The 24,851-nt window shown below is 36.9% G+C and overlaps 1 protein-coding gene across 4 annotated transcripts in view; it reads left to right on the top strand.

Moving 5' to 3' along the window:
* The window catches only part of LOC127843167 (huntingtin-interacting protein 1-like), a 56,903-nt gene that overhangs the window by 14,197 nt on the left and 17,855 nt on the right, over nucleotides 1–24,851 (top strand). For 2 of the 4 annotated variants that reach the window (XM_052373036.1, XM_052373028.1), the window contains exons 8-19: nucleotides 509–566; nucleotides 1,883–1,958; nucleotides 2,153–2,296; nucleotides 4,357–4,436; nucleotides 5,855–5,927; nucleotides 10,552–10,723; nucleotides 11,160–11,248; nucleotides 11,634–11,702; nucleotides 13,955–14,092; nucleotides 16,720–16,764; nucleotides 18,434–18,532; nucleotides 18,839–18,982. In XM_052373036.1, the coding sequence (XP_052228996.1) occupies nucleotides 509–566; nucleotides 1,883–1,958; nucleotides 2,153–2,296; nucleotides 4,357–4,436; nucleotides 5,855–5,927; nucleotides 10,552–10,723; nucleotides 11,160–11,248; nucleotides 11,634–11,702; nucleotides 13,955–14,092; nucleotides 16,720–16,764; nucleotides 18,434–18,532; nucleotides 18,839–18,982 (1,187 nt within the window). The remainder of the gene's footprint in view (nucleotides 1–508; nucleotides 567–1,882; nucleotides 1,959–2,152; nucleotides 2,297–4,356; nucleotides 4,437–5,854; nucleotides 5,928–10,551; nucleotides 10,724–11,159; nucleotides 11,249–11,633; nucleotides 11,703–13,954; nucleotides 14,093–16,719; nucleotides 16,765–18,433; nucleotides 18,533–18,838; nucleotides 18,983–24,851) is intronic. The other 2 variants (XM_052373050.1, XM_052373046.1) reach the window with 2 other exon arrangements.

The following is a 24,851-nucleotide window of genomic DNA, read 5'->3' as shown; positions in this document are numbered from 1 at the left end:
GTTTAAATGAATGAGGCTCATGCACTTTGTCAGACACGTGAAACAACAACAACAGGGTATACAAGTTATGTTTCACCTGGTGCCTAAGCTGCTTCCCCAAATGATTGTCTATAGTTTATCTTGACCACTGGTAGTATAGTGTACTTAAGGCTTATGGGTCTGGGCAAAGCTGGTTGGATGATACCTACTTTTTGTTTGGTTTATGTGATTATTTGAGGGATCTCCATCTAATTATGCGTTCATCCTAATTCAGTTTTTTATGATGTGTAATTTACATGATAATGTATTTCTGGTAATAAAAATGGCTTCCAAGTAATAGCAGTTACAGGAAAGTGCAGTGTTACTTGTTTGTGATAATTTTCATCCTGCTCCAGTTATAAAGAATAACTTTAAAGTGAAACTGATGAATTGAATCATGAGTATGTGCATACCAATGTATTGTGTAAACTATACTTGAGCTGGGTATGTGTGTTCAGAGTCCCATATTGAGCCCGTTGTATATCTGCAGGTCTACCACCAGACACCCTGGCAGGGCACAGGGACCGCTTCCTGGCGCAGTACAAGAAGTAAGTATGTGTGGTCAGGTTTACTTTATTGGACTTAATAAGATCATCTGCTTTACTAAGTGGTAAAAGCTAAAACAAACTAAATACCACTAGCTCTGTTCAAGTTATCCTAGTTTGTAACAAAGGCATGTTGATTGCAGATAAATTTTGAAATTGCGTGGAGTATTGACAAAAGCATGTGTTGAAAGTGAGAAATAACTTTTATATAGAACAAAAAAAAATATTCAATTGTTAACTGGTAAATGAGTTTATAAATTATTTGAAGTGATTTCCAAAAAATGCCTTTTATTTTGAAACATACAAATAAGAAAAAATAAAATGGTGGATGGTGTAATCAATAACATAAGTGAAAAGAGGAAAAAAACATCTTCATTTTAAGTAATAAAATTACATAAACATGCCAGTTACATTTTCTCACTTTTAGATGATGTATTAAATTGTACTTTGTATATTTGTGATCAATATATGTTTAAAAATACTGTAGAATGATACACCTCATTTTTAAAAGGGCTGTAGCAAAAAAAGAATGGTGGCCTTTCAATTTCTTTATCAATATTTTTTGCTAGTTTTTTCATGCTTACTGTAGTGAAAGTTTAAGCACTTTTGTATATTATAATGAGCAAATAAATATATATATATATGTATTGCATGTCAGGAAATTTCACATGACAAAAAAAGGCTCAAACTTAAATGTGTGAAGTCATAATACCCGTAAGCATCCGTTCTACGCTCAATTGTGGTTTTCAATTTGTTCAGTATTATACACAAAAATGTACAAGTAATTTATTCTTGTATATTCAGTTAAACATGTGCATGGTTCAATGTTATGTTTTGTTCACATACTTTTTTAATTCCACCCTCATTGAATGTATGCCAAAATGGATATTCATAAAAAAAATTGGTATTGAAAATAAAGGATTGTCTAAAAACAACTTATTGTGACCCATATTTCTTTTATTTAATATTTTGGACAGATAAAGTTAGGACAACCTACATTCAGATTTTTTTTTAATTCTTGATATTTTGAAAAATGACTGAAACCATCATAAATCCTGAAGTAACATTAACTCTGAGAATAGTCATGCTGTGACTTACATTTAAAAAGACTCTACTGTCTGTGAACTTGTTGGATTTAGTCCATTACAACTCGAGGTTATACCCTTGTATTAATAAGAATAGCTACTTAAACTTAAGTTGTGTATATGTGACTTTTTGCATAAATGTTAAGTGTTTTGGTTGAATATTTTGTTATTTCTTTGCTCAAATAGTCATAATTGTATCATCAGTGGTTTTATCCTAAATTTTCTTTGTTTCAGATTAAAGGAGTTTTACTTTCACAGCAGTAATTTACAGTATTTTAAAAATCTAGTCCAAGTTCCTGTATTGCCAGAGGTAAGCTGATTTGATTGTAGTTTAAAATTGAAGGAACTCTCCATTTTTAAATACTTACATTTCATTATATAGTACTGAATGTTCATAGTTGATTATTATGTTGAAGTTCATTAATATTTAATTAAGAAAACAAATAATCATCATGTCAATTCATTTTAAGATGAAACTAGTCACAAATGTGTCTCATGTTTTAGAATCCTCCAAACTTCCTGATCCAATCAGACTTCAGCAAGCACGTGAAGCCGGTTGCCGTGGTGCCCACTGAACCAGAACGTGAGCGGGACTCTGTCACACCAGAACTTGAGGCTGTGGGGGATCTGATTGACACATCTATGCCTGTAAGACATGCAACCAAAGTATAGCACATGAATAACCATAACTGAAGAGAACGTCTCTTTATTATTTACACCCACATATACAGTGTATGCAATATCAGCAATATGATTATTTCACATGTAAATATAACTCTTGTCCTCGGGTGCAATACAAAAGGCAGAGTATATATTTCCCTAGATTGGGAGGAAGTGAATAATTTTCCTTGCATTTTGTTACAGTGACTGGTATCGTGACAAAGTGTTGTACAGGTTTGCATGTATATTATCTTTCTTGTGTGTACGTAAAAAAATATGAATATTATGTGATAATTATAACATTATTAGCTCGGCTGTTTTCGGAGAAAACCCAAGCTATTGTCATAGCCAGCTCGTCGTCCGCAGTCCGCCGTAGGCGTCATGCTAAAACCTTAATATTGGCCATAACTTTTTAAATATTGAAGATAGCAACTTGATATTTGGCATGCATGTGTATCTCATGGAGCTGCACATCATCCTTCAAGGTCTAGGGTCGAAAAAACCAAGTCAAGGGAAGTAATAAGCTTTAGACATAGTTATCTAACCTACCTACGTATATATTTTTGTTAAATAAATCAAAGCGGAGCAGTAGGTGGCATTGTGTTTCTGACAAACACATTGTGGTAAAAGGTCAACGTCAAGGTCATTCTTCAAGGTCTACGGTAAAAAATACACATTTAAGGGAAGTAATAAGCTTTAAAGTGAGATAATTATTCAATATTGAACATAGCCACTTTATATATTTGGCATGCATGTGTATCTCATGGAGCTGCACATTTTGAGTGGTGAATCTACAGTCACGGTAGTGGCTTTGAATTATTTGCTGGCTACTAAAAATAGAGATTTGTTAGAGACAATTATTTTCAAGGGAAATAATTTATATAATTATAAATCTCATATTATATATTTCCTTACCAAGAATTGAAGTTCTTTTCACAGTTACTGTACATATTTATTATTTTGATTATTTATAATGAAAATGATTGATTTGTCAAAGTTTTTTTTTTAATGATATAATTATCATTTCTTTCATGTACTTAGTTGTTAATAGTAGTGTTCATTACATACCTGTGGACTTATATCCATAGATACATGATGAACTCTGGCTATGATCTCTTTGATAAACCACAGGCCTTGGTTGTCAGTGATGTCTGACTTGGTCATTTTTGACTTTCTACAGACCCCCCCCCCCCTCCCCTGTTGGATTGGACAAAATCCAAGGGAAGTAATAAGCTTTAAAGGGAGATGATGTCTATACCTGCCAAATGAAAATAGACATTTTATTTCAAAGTGGCGCAGTTGGGGGCATTGTGTTTCTGACGAACACATCTCTTGTTGGGTCACTAGGTCAAGGGTCAAGGTCACTGTGACCTCTAAAAAAATTAAAAAAATTCTGACAAGCTTTCGCAGCAGAGCGTGGCACCTGTTATGCGGTGCTCTTGTTTATATTCATCGTATAAATGACTCAGAACATTAACAATGTTTTAGGGCTGTATTTGAAAATAATTGTTGGTTGTTTACAAACATGGCCGCTAGGTGTTGGATCATTATCCTTGTAAGTTGATTGTAAAACCTTGTAAACATTACCTGCTCAGAACAGTTAAGTTCTTTGGGGTCTCAGGTGAGCACTATTTTGACTGCAACCCTCTTTTTGATTTACTTTATAGTGAAATGTTATAATTAATTATTTTATCTAGACTTACTGTATGTACTGTTCAATGCACATAGATCCATTTTAACCTTTTCATGCTTTTTCATTTGCATTTTGTGCTGTAAATTGCTTAGTATAAGCAGATTGTTTTATTTTATGTGTTGAGGGTCTAGTGTTCAGCTCCAATTTTCGACAACAAAAAGGCATAATAAATATAATAAATAATAACTTTTGGTGACCTTTGCATGTGATATCAGATTCATCCATGTTGTGTTAAAGACTATGCAAGACTTACCTATTTCTTTGCCATATTTGACTCGTATAATATCAAATATGAAAAGTCACCAACCATATATTCTCTGTTGCTGCACAAAACAAATTGTTTTGTTTTCTGTAGGAGGACAGATTTGATGCTGCGTTCACAAAAGATCAGGCAAGTTTCAATTTCAATGGACGCCTGCCAGAAATAGATGAGAGGTATGTGCTGTTGGGATGTAAATAATGCTTCAATCTATGATAATTATATTTATTATATATTCATTTGATTTTGATAGTTGACAATGCTAACCTTTAATATTGTATCTTTCATGCATAGTTTTAAAAAAGTGAACAGAATTTGTGCTTCATGTTTCTGTATGCTTTCATAGAGACAAAATGTTCTGCTTCATGTTTCTTAATTCTTTTATAGAGAAGAATTGTGTGCTTTATGTTTCTGTATGCTTTGGTGTAGACATAATGTGTTGCTTCGTGTTTCTGTTTGTATTTTGAGAGAAAGAAGGTTCTTCTTCATGTTTCTGTATGCTTTTTTAGAGACATATTTTCTGCTTCATGTTTCAGTATGCTTTCATAGAGACATAATATTCTGTGTCATGTTTTAGTATGCTTTCATAGAGACAGAATGCTCTGCTTCATGTTTTAGTATGCTTTCATAGAGACAAAATGTTCTGCTTCATGTTTCTTAATTCTTTTATAGAGAAGAATTGTGTGCTTTATGTTTCTGTATGCTTTGGTGTAGACATAATGTGTTGCTTCGTGTTTCTGTTTGTATTTTGAGAGAAAGAAGGTTCTTCTTCATGTTTCTGTATGCTTTTTCAGAGACATATTTTCTGCTTCATGTTTCAGTATGCTTTCATAGAGACATAATATTCTGTGTCATGTTTTAGTATGCTTTCATAGAGACAGAATGTTCTGCTTCATGTTTTAGTATGCTTTCATAGAGACAGAATGTTCTGCTTCATGTTTTTGTATGTTTACTGATTGACAGAATATGCTGCATGATGTTTCAATATGTTTTCATAGAGACAGAATGTTCTGCTTCATGTTTCTGTATTTATTCATAGAGACAGAATGTTCTGCTTCATGTTTCTGTATTGTTTCATAGAGACAGAATGTTCTGCTTCATGTTTCTGTATGCTTTCATAGAGACAGAATGTTCTGCTTCATGTTTCTGTATGTATACTGATTGACATAATATGCTGCTTCTTGTTTCAGTATGCCTTCATAGAGACAGAATTTTCTGCTTCATGCTTCTGTATTCGTTCATAGTGACAGAATGTTTTGCTTCATGTTTCAGTATTCTTTCATAGAGACAGAATGTTCTATTTCATGTTTATGTATTCTTTCATAGAGACATAATGTTTTGCTTCATGTTTTTGTATTCTTTCATAGAGACAAAAGGTTCTGCTTCATGTTTTTGTATTCTTTCATAGAGACAAAATGTTCTGCTTCATGTTTTTGTATTCTTTCATAGAGACAAAAGGTTCTGCTTCATGTTTCTGAATGCTTTCATAGAGACAGAATGTTCTGCTTCATGTTTGCATATGCTTGCAGCCTGCTTCATGTTTGTGTATGCTTGCAGCCTGCTTCATATTTGTGTATTTTTTCTGCTTCTGCAGGGACCTGTTGATTGAGAGGCTTACCAGGGAGATCCAGGAGCTGAAGGCAGAGCTGCAGAGAGTGAAGTCAGAGGTAAGCTGTCTGTGGGAAACTCATACATGTGTACGGCCAACTGATGCATGTATATTGGCAACTGATACATGTTTATTGGCAACTGATGCATGTTTATTGGCAACTGATACATGTATATTGGCAACTGATACATGTTTATTGGCAACTGATGCATGTTTATTGGCAACTGATACATGTAAATTGGCAACTGATACATGTATATTGGCAACTGATACATGTATATTGGCAACTGATACATGTATATAGACAACTGATACATGTATATAGACAACTGATACATGTATATAGACAACTGATACATGTATATAGACAACTGATACATGTATATAGACAACTGATACATGTAAATTGGCAACTGATACATGTATATTGACAACTGATACATGTATATAGACAACTGATACATGTATATAGACAACTGATACATGTATATTGGAAATTAATACATGTTTATTGGCAACTGATACATGTATATTGGCAACTGATACACATATATGGGTAAATGGTAATGTATATTCACAACTTATTTATGTTTACCAGCAACTGATATTTTTCTTCATTTTTTAATTTGGCAAATATATTGATTTGGAAAAAAAATATTACCCTGTCTATATGTTTGTGTTGCCTGAAGAAAAAAGCTGTATTGAAGTGCCATAACAGAAGCAGTTCTTGTTGAACTGATTTGAGGGACCCAGGGCCATCATTGCTGTCTTGGTTGATTATGATAATTAAATTTATTTATACCTGTGGCTGCAATGCAATGTTATTTTAAATAAGGGCACCAAATTGAATATCAAATTGTAAGTGCCTGATTTTGAAGATTGTGTATTCTCATCACACAAGCCACATACACTGACTCTAGGAAGAATAGACTAGCTGAATATCTAAATCTGAGACGCCACTTAATGCACCTGCATTAAGCCCAGTTTTCCCAGAACAAGGCTCGTATATTATATATGTTGGGTGTACAAAGAGGCTCGTATATTATATATGTTGGATATACAAAGAGACTCATATATTATATATGTTGGATGTACAAAGACGCTCGTATATTATATATGTTGGATATACAAAGAGGCTCGTATATTATATATGTTGGGTGTACAAAGAGGCTCATATATTATATATGTTGGGTGCACAAAGAGGCTCGTATATTATATATGTTGGGTGTACAAAAAGCTCGTATATTATATATGTTGGGTGTACAAAGAGGCTCATATATTATAAATGTTGGGTGTACAAAGAGGCTTGTATATTATATATGTTGGATATACAAAGAGGCTCGTATATTATATATGTTGGATATACAAAGAGGCTCGTATATTATATATGTTGGGTGTACAAAGAGGCTCGTATATTATATATGTTGGGTGTACAAAGAGGCTCGTATATTATATATGTTGGGTGTACAAAGAGGCTCATATATTATATATGTTGGGTGTACAAAGAGGTTCATATATTATATATGTTGGATATACAAAGAGGCTTGTATATAATATATGTTGGGTGTACAAAGAGGCTCATATATTATATATGTTGGGTGTACAAAGAGGCTCATATATTATATATGTTGGATGTACAAAGAGGCTCGTATATTATATATGTTGGGTGTACAAAGAGGCTCATACATTATATATGTTGGGTGTACAAAGAGGCTCATATTATATATGTTGGATATACAAAGAGGCTTGTATATTATATATGTTGGATGTACAAAGAGGCTCATATATTATATATGTTGGATATACAAAGAGGCTCGTATATTATATATGTTGGGTGAACAAAGAGGCTTGTATATTATATATGTCGGGTGTACAAAGAGGCTCGTATATTATATATGTTGGATATACAAAGAGACTCATATATTATATATGTTGGAAATACAAAGAGGCTTGTATATTATATATGTTGGGTGAACAAAGAGGTTTGTATATTATATATGTCGGGTGTACAAAGAGGCTCGTATATTATATATGTTGGATATACAAAGAGACTCATATTATGTATGTTGGATATACAAAGAGGCTTGTATATTATATATGTTGGGTGAACAAAGAGGCTTGTATATTATATATGTCCGGTGTACAAAGAGGCTCGTATATTATATATGTTGGATGTACAAAGAGGCTCGTATATTATATATGTTGGGTGTACAAAGAGGCTCATATATTATATATGTTGGGTGTACAAAGAGGCTCATATATTATAAATGTTGGATATACAAAGAGGCTTGTATATTATATATGTTGGATGTACAAAGAGGCTCATATATTATAAATGTTGGATATACAAAGAGGCTTGTATATTATATATGTTGGATGTACAAAGAGGCTCATATATTATATATGTTGGATTTACAAAGAGGCTCGTATATTATATATGTTGGGTGTACAAAAAGGCTCATATATTATATATGTTGGATATACAAAGAGGCTCGTATATTATATATGTTGGGTGTACAAAGACGCTCGTATATTATATATGTTGGGTGTACAAAGAGGCTCATATATTATATATGTTGGATATACAAAGAGGCTCGTATATTATATATGTTGGATGTACAAAGAGGCTCGTATATTATATATGTTGGGTGTACAAAGAGGCTCGTATATTATATATGTTGGGTGTACAAAGAGGCTCATATATTATATATGTTGGATATACAAAGAGGCTCATATAGCATATATGTTGGATATACAAAGAGGCTAATATATTATATATGTTGGATGTACAAAGACGCTCGTATATTATATATGTTGGATATACAAAGAGGCTCGTATATTATATATGTTGGGTGTACAAAGAGGCTCATATATTATATATGTTGGATATACAAAGAGGCTCGTATATTATATATGTTGGGTGTGCAAAGAGGCTCGTATATTATATATGTTGGGTGTACAAGGAGGCTCATATATTATATATTTCGGGTGTACAAAGAGGCTCATATATTATATATGTCGGGTGTGCAAAGAGACTCGTATATTATATATGTTGGATATACAAAAAGGCTCGTATATTATATATGTTGGGTGTACAAAGAGGCACGTATATTGTATATGTTGGGTGTACAAAGAGGCTGGTTAGCTCATCTATTTTTTGAAAAAAAATTATGAGCTATTGTCATCACCTTGGCGTCGGCGTCCGGTTAAGTTTTGCGTTTAGGTCCACTTTTCTCAGATCTCTAAGATAACTCTGGCGTGCATTTTGACTGAATTATATGCCCTTTTTATACTTAAAAAATTGAAAATTTTGGTTAAGTTTTGCGTTTAGGTCCACTTTTTTCAGAAAGTATCAATGCTATTGCATTCAAACTTGGTACACTTACTTACTATCATGAGGGGACTGGGAAGGCAAAGTAAGATAACTCTGGCGTGCATTTTGACAGAATTATGTGCCCTTTTATACTTAGAAAATTGAAAATTTTGGTTAAGTTTTGTGTTTAGGTCCATTTTATTCCTTAAGTATCAAAGCTATTGCTTTCATACTTGCAACACTTACTAACTATCATAAGGGGACTGTGCAGGCAAAGTAATGTAACTCTGACTGGCATTTTGACAGAATTATGTGCCCTTTTTATACTTAGAAAATTGAAAATTTGGTTAAGTTTTGTGTTTAGGTCCACTTTATTCCTACAGTATCAAAGCTATTGCTTTCATACTTGCAACACTTATTCAAATATCATAAGGGGACTGGTCAGGCAAAGTTATGTAAATCTGACTGGCATTTGGACGGAATTATGGGCCCTTATTACTTAGAAAATTGAAAATTTGGTTAAGTTTTGTGTTTTAGTCCACTTTACCCCTTAAGTATCATAGATATTGCTTTCATACTTGGAACACTTGCAAACTATCATAAGGTACAGTAAATGGACAAGTTGCATAACTCTGGATGTCATTTTTACGGAATTATGGCCCTTTTTTGACTTAGTAACTTTGAATATATGGTTAAATTTTGTGTTTCGATCCACTTTACTTCTTAAGTATCAAGGCTATTGCTTTCAAACATCAAATACTTTCATGCTATCATGAGGTTACTGTACCTGGCAAGTTGAATTTTACCTTGACCTTTGAATGACCTTGACTCTCAAGGTCAAATTATTGAATTTTGCTAAAATTGCCATAACTTCTTTATTTATGATTAGATTGATTGATACATTGATACCCCCCCCCCCCCGAATCCCCCTCCCTATTTTTTTTTAAGATAATATCACAAATTACCACCACACCCTCACACTATACCCCCCCACCTCACCCCATCAAATATATTTTTTTTGAAACGGTTAAAAAACACAAATATTTATTTTGATTATTTTATGTTTGAAATACTGTCCAACCATTGCGTCCCCCCCCCCCCCCCCCCCCCCCCCGAATTTGGTATTTTTTTTGTTTGCATTTTTTTCGCATTTTTGGAAGATAATGTAATAAATGTCCACACACCCACACTATACACCCCTCTTCACTCCACCCCACTCTCCTTTGTGATTGAAAATGAGAGTCCCTTCACCTTTAAACAGAAAATAGATGAGCGGTCTGCACCCGCAAGGCGGTGCTCTTGTATATTATATATATGTTGGTTGTACTAGGAGGCTCGTATATTATATATGTTGGGTGTACAATGTCAGGACCAGCGCGTGATAGGCCTGCTGCGTGAGGAGATCTGCAAGCTGGAGAAGATCCTGTCTGAGCTGCGTCTGTCTGCTGACAAGTCCTTGAAGGACAACGAGAAGCTCAAGGCTGACCTGGCCCGTGCCCAGGTGCATACTGGAGCAGCAGGGAAACTGGTGGAGGCAGAGAGTGAGTTATCAATAAACCTGTCATAGCCAAGTCATAGGAAAATTCTGCTTTAAGAAGGCTGTATAAGAAGCTAGTGAATACTTTTTACAAGTTAACACACTGTTTCTACTTTAGGAAGTCTTATTATAAAGCAAGTGAATACTTTTAAGAAAGTTATTGATATTTTAGGAATTTCCAGGTTTTTTAATATTTTTGTCCATAATTATTTTAATAAAAATTTGATGATGTTAATTTGCCTGGGCTTTATGTTAGTTTTGTATGAGTAAACTATTTGAGATTTGACATGATTTTATATTCAAAGACACAAACGATTCCATTTTTATAGTTATATTATGTAAGATTAATAATCAGTTCAGTAAGTCAGTTGTATAGCAGTTGATGTTATCCTCTAGTGCTAAATGATGCTATAAACTGATGCGCATTTGTTGTTCCACAGGGCAGGGCAAGGCCAGCGAGGAGAAGTTTAAGAAGATGAAAGACGTCTACCAGAAACTGAGGGATGAGCATGTCACCCTCCTTAGACAGGTATTCGTACGGTGCAAGTAACACAGGTTGATGATTAAATTGACAGTTAAAACAAAGGCACACAGAAAGCAGTCATTCTATTGCAGACTTAAAGATGAAAAATAACATGTTGAGATTATATGATGACTGTATAACGATAAAATTTACTTTTGTAAGATGTGATCTGGAATATGTTTCCTAATGTGAATGTGGTTGTATTCTGAATTATGGCTCCATAGTGATATTTCTTAATTGTTTAAGTCAACAGTTACTTGTCAGGGCATTCATATATATATATAAGGTATTAACAGGTCTGCTGGGGCATGCTTCACCTGCACAATTAAGCATGTTCATATACAAATGCAATTAGTAATGTTCATCAGCTCATAATTCTACTGTCTTTCAGCATGGTGAAGTTAACAAGCTGCATGCTGCAGATTTAAAAACACTTCAGGAGAAAGAACAGATTATACAGGTAATATTTGTTCATACATAACCTTTCAAATATTTTTGGCTTTAAGAATAATTTTCATTTTATTATGCCCCCCTTCGAAGAAGAAGGGGTATATTGCTTTGCACATGTCGGTCGGTCAGTCTGTCGGTCCGTCCACCAGGTGGTTTCAGGATGATAACTCAAGAACGCCTAGGCCTAGGATCATGAAACTTCATAGGTAGATAGATCATGACTCGCAGATGACCCCTAGGTAGATTGATTATGACTTGCAGATGACCCCTATTGATTTTGAGGTCAAAGGTCAAGGTCACGGTGACCCGAAATAGTAAAATGGTTTCCGGATGATAACTCAAGAACGCATACGCCTAGGATCATTAAACTTCATAGGTAGATAGATCATGACTCGCAGATGATCCCTATTGATTTTGAGGTCAGTAGGTCAAAGGTCAAGGTCACGGTGACCTGAAATAGTAAAATGGTTTCCGGATGAGAACTCAAGAACACATATGCTTAGGATCATGAAACTTCATGGGTAGATTGATCATGACTCGCAGATGACCCCTATTGATTTTGAGGTCACTAGGTCAAAGGTCAAAGTCATGTTGACCCGAAATAGTTAAATGGTTTCCGGATGATAACTCAAGAACGCTTACGCCTAGGATCATGAAACTTCATAGGTACATTGATCATGACTCACAGATGACCCATATTGATTTTCAGGTCACTAGGTCAAAGGTCAAGGTCACGGTGACCCGAAACAGTAAAATTGTTTCCGAATGATAACTCAAGAACCCTTTTGCCTAGGATCATGACACTTCATAGGTACATTGATCATGACTCGCAGATGACCGCTATTGATTTTCAGGTCACTAGGTCAAAGGTCAAGGTCACAGTGACAAAAACGTATTCACACAATGGCTGCCACTACAACGGACAGCCCATATGGGGGGCATGCATGTTTTACAAACAGCCCTTGTTAAACATATAATAAGTTTTAGATTTGTATTGTTTCCTGTTTTATGCTATTTATTTTTATGGATTTACTGTGAAAACAGTCATTTGAAAATGTTGAGACTGAAAATATTATAACAACAAACGTCAGTTTTTAAATGGACAGACAAAATCTGAAACACATGGTAAATATATATCAACGCCCTGTTTGTATGATAACAGACAATATGGTCAGCCTAATGTGACCCCATAGAGCACAGTGCTTTCTCATAGCAAAATGTCAATTTCATGTATGCATTTTGTAATTAATACTGTAACAAACATTTATGTTTTCTGTTTGTATGTTAAATTTGACAAGTGTAACACATCCATTTGTAATATAACAGTACAAGTTAAAGGCATACAATCCTTAATCTTAAGCTTGTGTAATTGAACAAGCAAGTTTGTGAGTGATTAAAAGCATGTGACTTGGGCATGAAGCCCAAGGGGCTTATAATATGTTGGAAATGCATGTTATATACAAGCCCAGAATATCTTCTGTCAGATGATATAGAACATTGTGAATGAATTGTTTTCCATGTTTAATTGAACATGTACTAACAGTGTTTACATTTTCCAAATTTTTATATCACGAGATATCCGTCTAGCATTGGGTGCTAATTTCTCTGCCTTTCAAATATTTTCTACTTTTGATTTCACAAATTGTTTATGAAAAAAATAAGTTTGCTGTGTCTATTTAACAATTAAGAAAAGACAAGACAAGACAAATATTTATTCAGACTTGCACAGAGTTCATCGTCTAAACACTAGATATTTCAAATACAATTATGTCACAGAGATAAACATAGAAATAATATAAACATAAGCAGCATCGTATACAGTTACGAAATACTAGGAAAAGTACTTATTATTTATGGAGGATAACTATTTGAAGTTAAGTAAGCAACATTCAAAAATATTATTTTTTTTAATCAGAGCTTCTTTTACAAATTTGGCTAATTTAATTAGTTCAAATTTATGCGTTGTATTCAGCAATTGGTGGAATTTATAAACAGAAGGCCTAATATAATAACATTTCTTTTGATAATTTCTTCTAATAACAATGTATAAAGGACATTTACAAACATAGACACAGAACACAGACATTTAGAGTATAGGTGAACTCAAAAAGAGTTCAAAACAACACACTTCCTAATATAGAGTTTTGTGAAATATCCATCCATTAGATACATAACATGACAATGTGCTTGTAGTACCATTTGCACTAGCATGTTTGCCTGCATTCTGTGTTGACTTCCTTGCATGTGTTGCATCTGCTTTAGGACAGTGCAGCCCAGCTGGTACGTCTGGAGGAGGAGAGGAAGGTAATACAGGACAGCCTCCAGAAGTCAGCTGACCAGGTCACACAGGAGCTCGCACAAACCACTGCCAGGAACACCAACCTGGAGCAGGCCAAACAGGTAGAGATAAAACTAACCTGGAACTAGCTACACAGGCCAAACAGGTAGAGATAAAACTAACCTGGAACTAGCTACACAGGCCAAACAGGTAGAGCTAAAACTAACCTTGAATTAGCTACACCGGCCAAACAGGTAGAGCTAAAACCAACCTGGAACTAGCTAAACAGGCCAAACAGGTAAAGCTAAAACAAACCTGGAACTAGCTACAAAGGCCAAACAGGTAGAGCTAAAACTGGCCTTGAATAAGCTATATAGGCCAAACAGGTAGAGCTAAAACTAACCTTGAAATAGCTTCACCGGCCAAATGGGCAGAGCTAAAACTCAACTAGAATTAGCTACACAGGCCAAACAGGTAGAGCTAAAACTCAACTAGAACTAGCTACACAGGCCAAACAGGTAGTGCTAAAACTTACTGGAACTAGCTACACAGGCCAAACAGGTAGAGCTAAAACTAACCTGGAATTAGCTACACAGGCTGAACTGGTAGAGCTATAACTAACCTGGAACTTGCTACACAGACCAAATAGGTAGAGCTAAAACTTACCTAGAACTAACTACACAGGCCAAACAGGTAGAGCTATAACTAACCTGGAACTAGCTACACAGACCAAATAGGTAGAGCTAAAACTTATCTGGAACTAGCTTCACAGGCCAAACAGGTAGAGCTAAAACTTACCTAGAACTAGCTACACAGGCCAAATAGGTAGAGCTAAAACTCAACTGGAACTAGCTACACAGACCAAATAGGTAGAGCTAAAACTTATCTGGAACTAGCTTCACAGGCCAAACAGGTAGAGCTAAAACTTACCTAGAACTAGCTACACAGGCCAAACAGAGAGAGCCATAACTAACCTGGAACTAGCTACACAGGCCAAACAGAGAGAGCCATAACTAACCTGGAACTAGCTACACAGGCCAAACAGAGAGAGCCATAACTAACCTGGAACTAGCTACACAGGCCAAATAGGTAGAGCTAAAACTCAACTGGAACTAGCTACACAGGCCAAACAGGTAGAGCTAAAACTTACCTGGAATAAGCTACACAGGCTGAACAGGTAGAGCTATAACTAACCTGTAAAAAGCTACACCGGCCAAATACCTCGAACTAGCTTCACAGGCCTAACAGGTAGAGCTATAACTAATCTGTAACTAGCTACACCGGCCAAATACCTCTAACTAACTACACAGGCCAAACAGGTAGAGCTAAAACTTACCTGGAACTTGCTACACAGGCCAAACAGGTAGAGCTAAAACTAACCTGGAATAAGCTACACAGGCTGAACAGGTAGAGCTATAACTAACCTGTAACTAGCTACACCGGCCAAATACCTCGAACTAGCTACACAGGCTTAACAGGTAGAGCTATAACTAACCTGTAACTAGCTACACCGGCCAAATACCTCGAACTAGCTACACAGGCCTAACAGGTAGAGCTTAAACTTACCTGGAACTAGCTACACAGGCCTAACAGTTAGAGCTAAACTTACTTGGAACTAGCTACACAGGCTAAACAGGTAGAGCTAAAGCTTACCTTGAACTAGCTACACAGGCCAAACAGGTAGAGCTTAAACTTACCTTAAACTAACTACATAGGCCAAACAGGTAGAGCTAAAACTTACCTGGAACTAGCTACACAGGCCTAACAGGTAGAGCTAAAACTTACCTGGAACTAAATACACAGGCCTAACAGGTAGAGCTAAAACTTACCAGGAACTAGCTACACAGGCCAAACAGGTAGAGCTAAAACTTACCTGGAACTAGCTACACAGGCCTAACAGGTAGAGCTAAAACTAACCTGGAACTAAATACACAGGCCTAACAGGTAGAGCTAAAACTTACCTGGAACTAGCTACACAGGCCAAACAGGTAGAGCTAAAACTTACCTGGAACTAGCTACACAGGCCAAACAGGTAGAGCTAAAACTTACCTGGAACTAACTACACAGACCTAACAGGTAGAGCTAAAACTTACCTGGAACTAACTACACAGACCTAACAGGTAGAGCTAAAACTTACCTGGAACTAACTACACAGGCCTAACAGGTAGAGCTAAAACTTACCTGGAACTAGCTACACAGGCCAAACAGGTAGAGCTAAAACTTACCTGGAACTAATTACACAGGCCAAACAGGTAGAGCTAAAACTTACCTGGAACTAGCTACACAGGTCAAACAGGTAGAGCTGAAACTTACCTGGAAATAGCTACACAGGCCAAACAGGTAGAGCTAAGACTTACCTGGAACTTGCTACACAGGCTGAACAGGCAGAGCTAAGACCTTCCTGGAACTTGCTAAACAGGCTATCAGATGAGCTAAGTTACATAGTACAAACGGGGAGAACTGATAATAACATGTAGCTGAAACTGACATGGAACGGGCTTAGGCGGTACTAGGTACTGCACATAATTGCACACTTTAAGCGAGTCAAACAGAACTTATAATCATCTGAGCAGAGGTCTTATGAGATGTAATGTTTTACACAACATGATGATGGTCAGGTATGTTCAATGGCATGCAGCCCTCCCCATGTAGTCCAGTGTGACCAGTGCCCTGCATGCACTATGTGCATCGTGTTTTACTGCTCCTCATTCTGAGTCATGTGATACTGTTGTATCTGTATTATTACCAGGCATCCAAGCTTGACCTATTCTATGATGGGCTGCAAAAATCTCAGGTAACTAGTTTTGTTTATGTTTTTTTCTGTTATATTGTTGATTTATTTAATATTAAGATTAAGCCATATATTTTATCCCCCACCAAAGGTGAAGGGACATAGAATTGGCTCTCTGTCACAAAACGTTTTAGGGCTATATCTCAGAAACTGTGTAAAATAGCAACACGAAACTTCATAAGGAAATAGATATTAATGAGAGAAGTGCCATGCACAAGAATCATAACCCTACACTTTCTTACTAAAAGTTATTGCCCTTTGTTTATTTTGTGTATGATGATTTTTTCAGGGCTATATCTCAGATACCATGCAAAATTTCAACATGGGCATATTGATTTCAATGAGGAGAAGTGCCATGCTGAAGAAACATAACCCATCACTTTCCTACATAAGAGTTATTGCCCTTGTTGTTTTTTTGCCTGGTGGAACTTTTAGTGCTTTTTCTCAGATATGATACAACATTTCAACATGAAGCTTCATGGGTATGAACAAATCAATGGAAGAAGTCCCATGCACAAGAACCATAACCCTGCACTTTCTTAACCAAGAGTTATTGCTCTTTGTTGTTTTTGTATGATGTAACTTTGCAAGGCTATGTCTCAGATATGCTACAAGATTTCTACATGACACTTCATAGGTCTGTAGATATCAAAGAGGAGAAATATAATTGAAATTCATGAAAACATTTATACAACACTTAATTATTACCTATTTATTATTACCCTACACTCAATGATTATACTGTGTATACTGTACTATCCCTATAATGTAGAGAATTGCACCGATCCATAAGCAAAGTTTATGGGGGGGATATTGATTCAACAAATTTACTTTTTCTTATATATTTCCTCAACATTTATTGTTATTTGATTTTTGAGTTTGTGTTGTTTTATCGTATGTGTTTTATAGTCTTTTACCGGCACTCGCGTTCTTTAAATGATATTTTTCTAATAAGTATCTAGGTGACAATATGTTCTTCCACTTAAGTATTGGCAAATAACATTTATAGACTCTTGCACTTTTTAAAATAAGACATGAAAAGGACAGCAATACAAAATTTCAAATCTATGAATGCAAATCTAAAAGAAAGAATGCATCAATAGTAATGTGTATCTCTTCCAAGGAGTATTCCTGCTCTTGCTGAATACTTAAAGGTTTGTTTATAACGTTTACCAAAATAAGATGTATGTGCTTGACTTTGATGCAAACAGACATATTCAGATACTGGAATAATGAATGTTGTTAATTGTTACTGGATGAATGTTGTTAATTGTTACTGGTATGTTGTTAATTGTTACCTGGTAATTATATAATATTGGCCAAAGATAATCTTATGTGATCTCTTGGATAAGAACTACATGTGTATTGTACTGATTTTTATTTGAAAATATATTATATCTATTCTAATGTATTGTTTTTAAGATTTAAGTAATTTTACATATTTGATGACTTGCTGAAAATTGCCTACCAAGTGAAGTTTTGTATTGTAAGGAAAATCCTCAAGCCTTCTTTAGCGTTTGTTCAAACTGTTTTTGTTGTTTTAAAATACTCCCAATGAAAATTTTACAAAAATTGCCATATTAAATGCTTAGCATGGGTCAGTAAGTCTAAATGTTGAAGTTCTTGAATATTGTAATTAGTCTGATTGTTTTGGTCTAATCCTTGCTTGTAGGAGCTGGAGAGTCAGTTGAAGTCGTTGCGGGCGACAGAACTCAGCTTGACCAGTGACCTAGAGAGTACACGCACCAGTCTGCAGTCTGTAGAGACCCAGGTTTGTTGAAGGGTAGGGAAGAAGGGAGGGGTGTCAGAGGGGGCAGGATGGGGCAGGGTGGGGCTGGGTTATTAGCCATGTGAAGTGATATCTTGCCACAGCTGTTGTTGTTCATGTTTGAGTGCATCAGAACAACAAAAATGTTTGTTTACTTTGACTGTATTGTGTACATTATTTTCTAATATACAAGTAACCATAAACATATTTTATGAGTTTTTAATGTGCATACTTTCTAGTATAGTCAATCATGTGTGATAACCTTCAGGCTTTAGCCTTTTATAGATACTGAATGTTAATGAATTTTAGTTGGAGCGGACGATGCAAGAAAAAGAGGGATTGGAAGAGACATTGACCAATCAGATCACAGGGCTGCATAGTGACCTTGCCAGCCTGAGGTCAGAGAAGGAGGCCAGGGAGCATGACCTCACTGACCAGATACAGGCTCTCCAGGTATAATACTAACTTCAATTTCCATATAAGGTTCTCCAGGTATAGAACTGACCTCACTGACCAAATACATGCTCTCCGTATATAATACTGACCTCACTGAACAGATACAGGCTCTCCAGGTATAATACTGACCTCACTGACCAGATACAGGCTCTCCAGGTATAATACTGACCTCACTGACCTGATACAGGCTCTCTAGGTATAATACTGACTTCACTGACCATATACAGGCTCTTCAGGTAAAATACTGACCTCATTAACCAGATATAGGCTCTGCAGGTATAATACTGACCTCACTGACCAGATACAGGCTCTCCAGGTATAATACTGACCTCACTGACCCTATACAGGCTCTTCAGGTATAATACTGACTTCACTGACCATATACAGGCTCTCTAGGTATAATACTGACCTCACTGACCTGATACAGGCTCTCTAGGTATAATACTGACTTCACTGACCATATACAGGCTCTCTAGGTATAATACTGACCTCACTGAACAGATACAGGCTCTCCAGGTATAATACTGACCTCACTGAACAGATACAGGCTCTCCAGGTATAATACTGACCTCACTGACCAGATACAGGCTCTCTACGTATAAAACTGACTTCACTGACTTGATACAGGCTCTCTAGGTATAATACTGACCTCACTGACCAGATACAGGCTCTCTAGGTATAATACTGACTTCACTGACCTGATACAGGCTCTGCAGGTATAATACTAACCTCACTAACCTGATACAGGCTCTCTAGGTATAATACTGACATCACTAACCTGATACAGGCTCTCTAGGTATAATATTGACCTCACTGACCTGATACAGGCTCTCTAGGTATAATACTGACTTCACTGACCATATACAGGCTCTCTAGGTATAATACTGACCTCACTGACCAGATACAGGCTCTCCAGGTAAAATACTGACCTCACTGACCAGATACAGCTATCCATGTATAATACTGACCTCACTGACCAGATACAGCTCTCTAGGTATAATACTGCCACATTGACCAGATACAGGCTCTCCATGTATAATACTGACCTTACCAACCAGATACAGGCTCTCCAGGTATAATTCTGACCACTCTGCCCACATACAGGCTCTCTATGTATAATACTGACCTCACCAACCAGATACAGGCTCTCTAGGTATATTACTGACTTCACTGACCTGATACAGGCTCTCTAGGTATAAAACTGACCTCACCAACCAGATACAGGCTCTCCAGGTATAATACTGACCACACTGCCCACATACAGGTTCTCCAGGTATAACTGACTTTACTGACCTGATACAGGCTCTCTAGGTATAAAACTGACCTCACCAACCAGATGCAGGCTCTCCAGGTATAATACTGACCACACTGCCCACATAAGGCTCTCTTTGTATAATACTGACCTCACTAACCAGATACAGGCTCTCCAGGTAATATACTGACCACACTGACCTGATACAGGCTCTCTTTGTATAATACTGACCTGATTAACCAGATACAGGCTCTCCTGGTATAATACTGACCTTACTGACCTGATGCAGGCTCTCCAGGTATAATACTGACCTTACTGACCAGATACAGGCTCTCTAGGTATAATACTGACCACACTGACCTGATACAGGCTCTCTATGTATAATAATGACCTGAATAACCAAATACAGGCTCTCTAGGCATAATACTGACCTCACTAACCTGATACAGGCTCTCCAGGTATTATACTGACCTCACTGACCAGATACAGGCTCTGCAGGTATAAAACTGACCTCACATACCAGATACAGGCTCTTCAGGTATAATACTGACCAGATACAGGCTCTCCAGGTATTATACTGACCTCACTGACCAGATACAGGCTCTCCAGGTATAATACTGACCTCACTGACCAGATACAGGCTCTCCAGGTATAATACTGACCTAACATACCAGATACAGGCTCTCTAGGTATAATACTGGCCTCACAGACCAGATACAGACTCTCTAGGTATAATACTGACTTCACTGACCTGATACAGGCTCTTTAGGTATAATACTGACCTGAATTACCAGATACATGCTCTCTAGGTATAATACTGACCTCACTGACCTTATACAGGCTCTCTAGGCATAATACTGACCTGAATTACCAGATATAATCTCTAGATATAATACTGACCTCACTGACCTTATACAGGCTCTCCAGGTATAATACTGACCTGAATTACCAGATACAGGCAATCCAGGTATAATACTGACCACACTGCCCACATACTGGCTCTCCAGGTATTATACTGACCACACTGCCCACATACTGGCTCTCCAGGTATTATACTGACCTTACAGACCACAAACAGGCTTTCTAGGTATATAATACTGACCTCACTGAACAGATACAGGCTGTCCAGGTATAATACTGACCACACTGCCCACAGGCCCTCCGGGTATTATACTGACCTTACAGACCACATACAGGCTCTCTAGGTATAATACTGACCTCACTGAACAGATACAGGCTCTCCAGGTATAATACTGACCTCACTGACCAGATACAGGCTCTCCATGTATAATACTGACAACACTGACCACATACAGGCTCTCCAGGTATAAAACTGACCACACTGCCCACATACAGGCTCTCCAGGTATAATACTGACCACACTGCCCACATACAGGCTCTCCATGTATAATACTGACCACACTGCCCACATACAGGCTCTCCAGGTATAATACTGACCACACTGCCCACATACCGTATTTTGCCATGTTTAGCGCGCTCCCATGTATAATGTGCATGGGATTTTTTAAAGCCAAAATGGAGAAAAAAATTAATTCAAGACCAAAAACCTGAAAATTGGGCCGTAATTGGCCGCCATTCTTATATTGCACAATCATTTAATCTGAGTTTTTTGGGCGCTTAATTTTTTGTTTAAAGTAGGGAGCGTTTATACGATCAGGAGCATGGGTTTCATAGCACTATATTTTCGACAATTTTTTAGATTATTATCTCGAGAACACCGTATATTTCCTTATTGACGCGCACTGCGCGTGTTTTTTCAAGACCCCTGCACGTTAAATTTGAACCACTATTACCTATTCCACACATTTGAACAGTGTAACGTTTTCATTACCTGCCGCTCACAACATCATATGACATAGTCTTCTGCAGACCCGCAACATCGCAATGTCCAATTTTACACAAATCGTCCGTGGATCCCATTTTATTTTTCATCGACTTAAATATTTCCCCGTTAAAAGATGCTCCCCATTAAATCCAGTTTGACCCGGTATTTCGCGCCTTCACTGCGTCTTGTTGATAAGTATTTATAGTGAGATAAACAATACACCTGAACGCTCAATTCCATACAGTTGGCGTTATCTGCGTAAAGCCATTAGACAAATAATATTTGTTTGTCTCTATTGAAAGAAAACAAAACGAGTATATAACTCTATTGTTGGTTTGTAACCTACGTAGTATACTCCCACAGTAGCATATTTATGCAGAGATAGGAAAATCAATTGATAAATGTATTCATCGTTTCAATGCTTATGGCCGAGTAATTTCGGCAAATTAACTCAACTTACGTAAAACACTTGCTCACTTAACCGTTAAACTCCACCTCCGTTCTCTGCAAAAGGTTCGAAGGCCGAGCTTTGAACGTGTTATTATTTAATTGGACAATTGCCATTGAGGAACAAACACACGATTGGTTCGGCATGTTGATTGCTAGACAAAGGAAGCCAATTTTGTCGGCGAGAAACTTGTCGCTTTATTGCTTCAGACAGGAAGCAGCTTTCCTTTGATGACTTCAAACTGTCAATTCATATAGATTCATTTCATTTTCGGAATTGCTAACATTAAACTTTGGATTAAATTATCACAATAAAGCAATAGCAAAGTTGAGAAATATGATTGAAATAATTAGCGTCAGTTCAAATAAGACGTTTTGCGTTGTAAATCAACGAGTTTTCAGGACAACAAAAACTTTAACAAACAATACCGCGACGACGCAGGGATCAATATACCTCGATTTTTTAAATGAACAATCAATGAAGAAGTGTGAAACACCAACAAAGACATTTTTTTCATCTTTTAATTTTTGTCAAAACTGTTACTACCCCCTTCATTCCTACCCTTTCCTGCTATTTGTTGTTTTGACAACGGCCCCTTCAGTCTAAAGCATTATAAGGTGTAGTTTTCTGTTATAAAAAAAATGGCGGCAATTGTGAAGATTTACGATTATGAAATGGATTTTTTGCAATTTAGCAACCAGGAAAGCGTTGTGTCAATGTATTAATTGCACTGAATTTTTATTTTAAAATTTGAAGGTAAAAAACTGCGCGCTATGCATGGTAAAATACGGTACAAGCTCTCCAGGTATAATACTGACCACACTGCCCAGATACAGGCTGTCCATGTATAATACTGACCACACTGCCCAGATACAGGCTCTCTAGGTATAATACTGACCTCACTGACCAGATACAGTATCTCCAGGTTTAATACTGACCTCACTGACCAGATACAGGCTCTCTAGGTATAATACTGACCTCACAGACCACATACAGGCTCTCTAGGTATAATACTGACCTCACAGACCACATACAGGCTCTCTAGGTATAATACTGACCTCACTGACCTGATACAGGCTCTCTAGGTATAATACTGACCTCACAGACCAGATACATGCTCTCTAGGTATAATACTGACTTCAGTGACCTGATACAGGCTCTCTATGTATAATACTGACCTCACAGACCACATACAGGCTCTCTAGGTATAATACTGACCTCACTGACCAGATACAGGCTCTCTAGGTATAATACTGACCTCACTGACCAGATACAGTATCTCCAGGTATAATGCTGACCACACTGCCCACATACAGGCTCTCTAGGTATAATACTGACTTCAATGACCTGATACAGGCCCTCTAGGTATAATACTGACCTGAATAACCAGATACAGGCTCTCCAGGTAATATACTGACCTCGTTGACCTGATAAGGCTCTCTAGGTATAATACTGACCTGAATAACCAGATACAGGCTCTCCAGGTATTATACTACTGACCTCAATGACCTGATACAGGCCCTCTAGGTATAATACTGACATGAATAACCAGATACAGGATCTCCAGGTATTATACTGACCTCACTGACCTGATACAGGCTCTCTAGGTATTATACTGACCTCACAAACCAGATACAGGCTCTCCAGGTGAAATACTGACCTCACTGACCATATACAGGCTCTCTAGGTAAAATACTGACCTCACAGATCAGATACAGGCTCTCCAGGTATTATACTGACCTCACTGACCTGTTACAGGCCCTCTAGGTATAATACTGACCTCACAGACCAGATACAGGCTCTGTATGTATAATACGGACCTCACTGACCTGATACAGGCCCTCTAGGTATAATACTGACTTCACTGACCATATACAGGCTCTCTAGGTATAATACTGACCTCACTGACCTGATACAGGCTCTCCAGGTATAATACTGACCTTACTGACCAGATACAGGCTCTCCAGGTATAATACTGACCTCACTGACCAGATACAGGCTCTTCAGGTATAATACTGACCTGTATAACCAGATACAGGCTCTCCAGGTATTATACTGACCTCACTGACCTGATACAGGTTGTTCCAATATAAAACTGCGCACACCAGCTTTATCCAATTAACACTGAAAATAAAGCTATGGGGGCTCTTATCTTAATTTACACTTGGTGATGGTATATAATTGTTGGTGTCTTTGAGTAGTGGGTTGCTGAATGTGTTCAAGAGACATTTTGTTTGACGTCATTACATACTTAAAACAATATGCATACATTATCTGCATAAGAGGCAAGCTGTGGCAACGGATAGCTCAACTTCTCCAT

Source organism: Dreissena polymorpha, chromosome 1 (genome assembly GCF_020536995.1).
Source record: "Dreissena polymorpha isolate Duluth1 chromosome 1, UMN_Dpol_1.0, whole genome shotgun sequence".
Lineage (NCBI taxonomy): Eukaryota > Metazoa > Mollusca > Bivalvia > Myida > Dreissenidae > Dreissena > Dreissena polymorpha.
The sequence above is the reverse complement of the archived record's forward strand: the minus strand, read 5'-3'. Positions and strand labels throughout refer to the sequence as shown.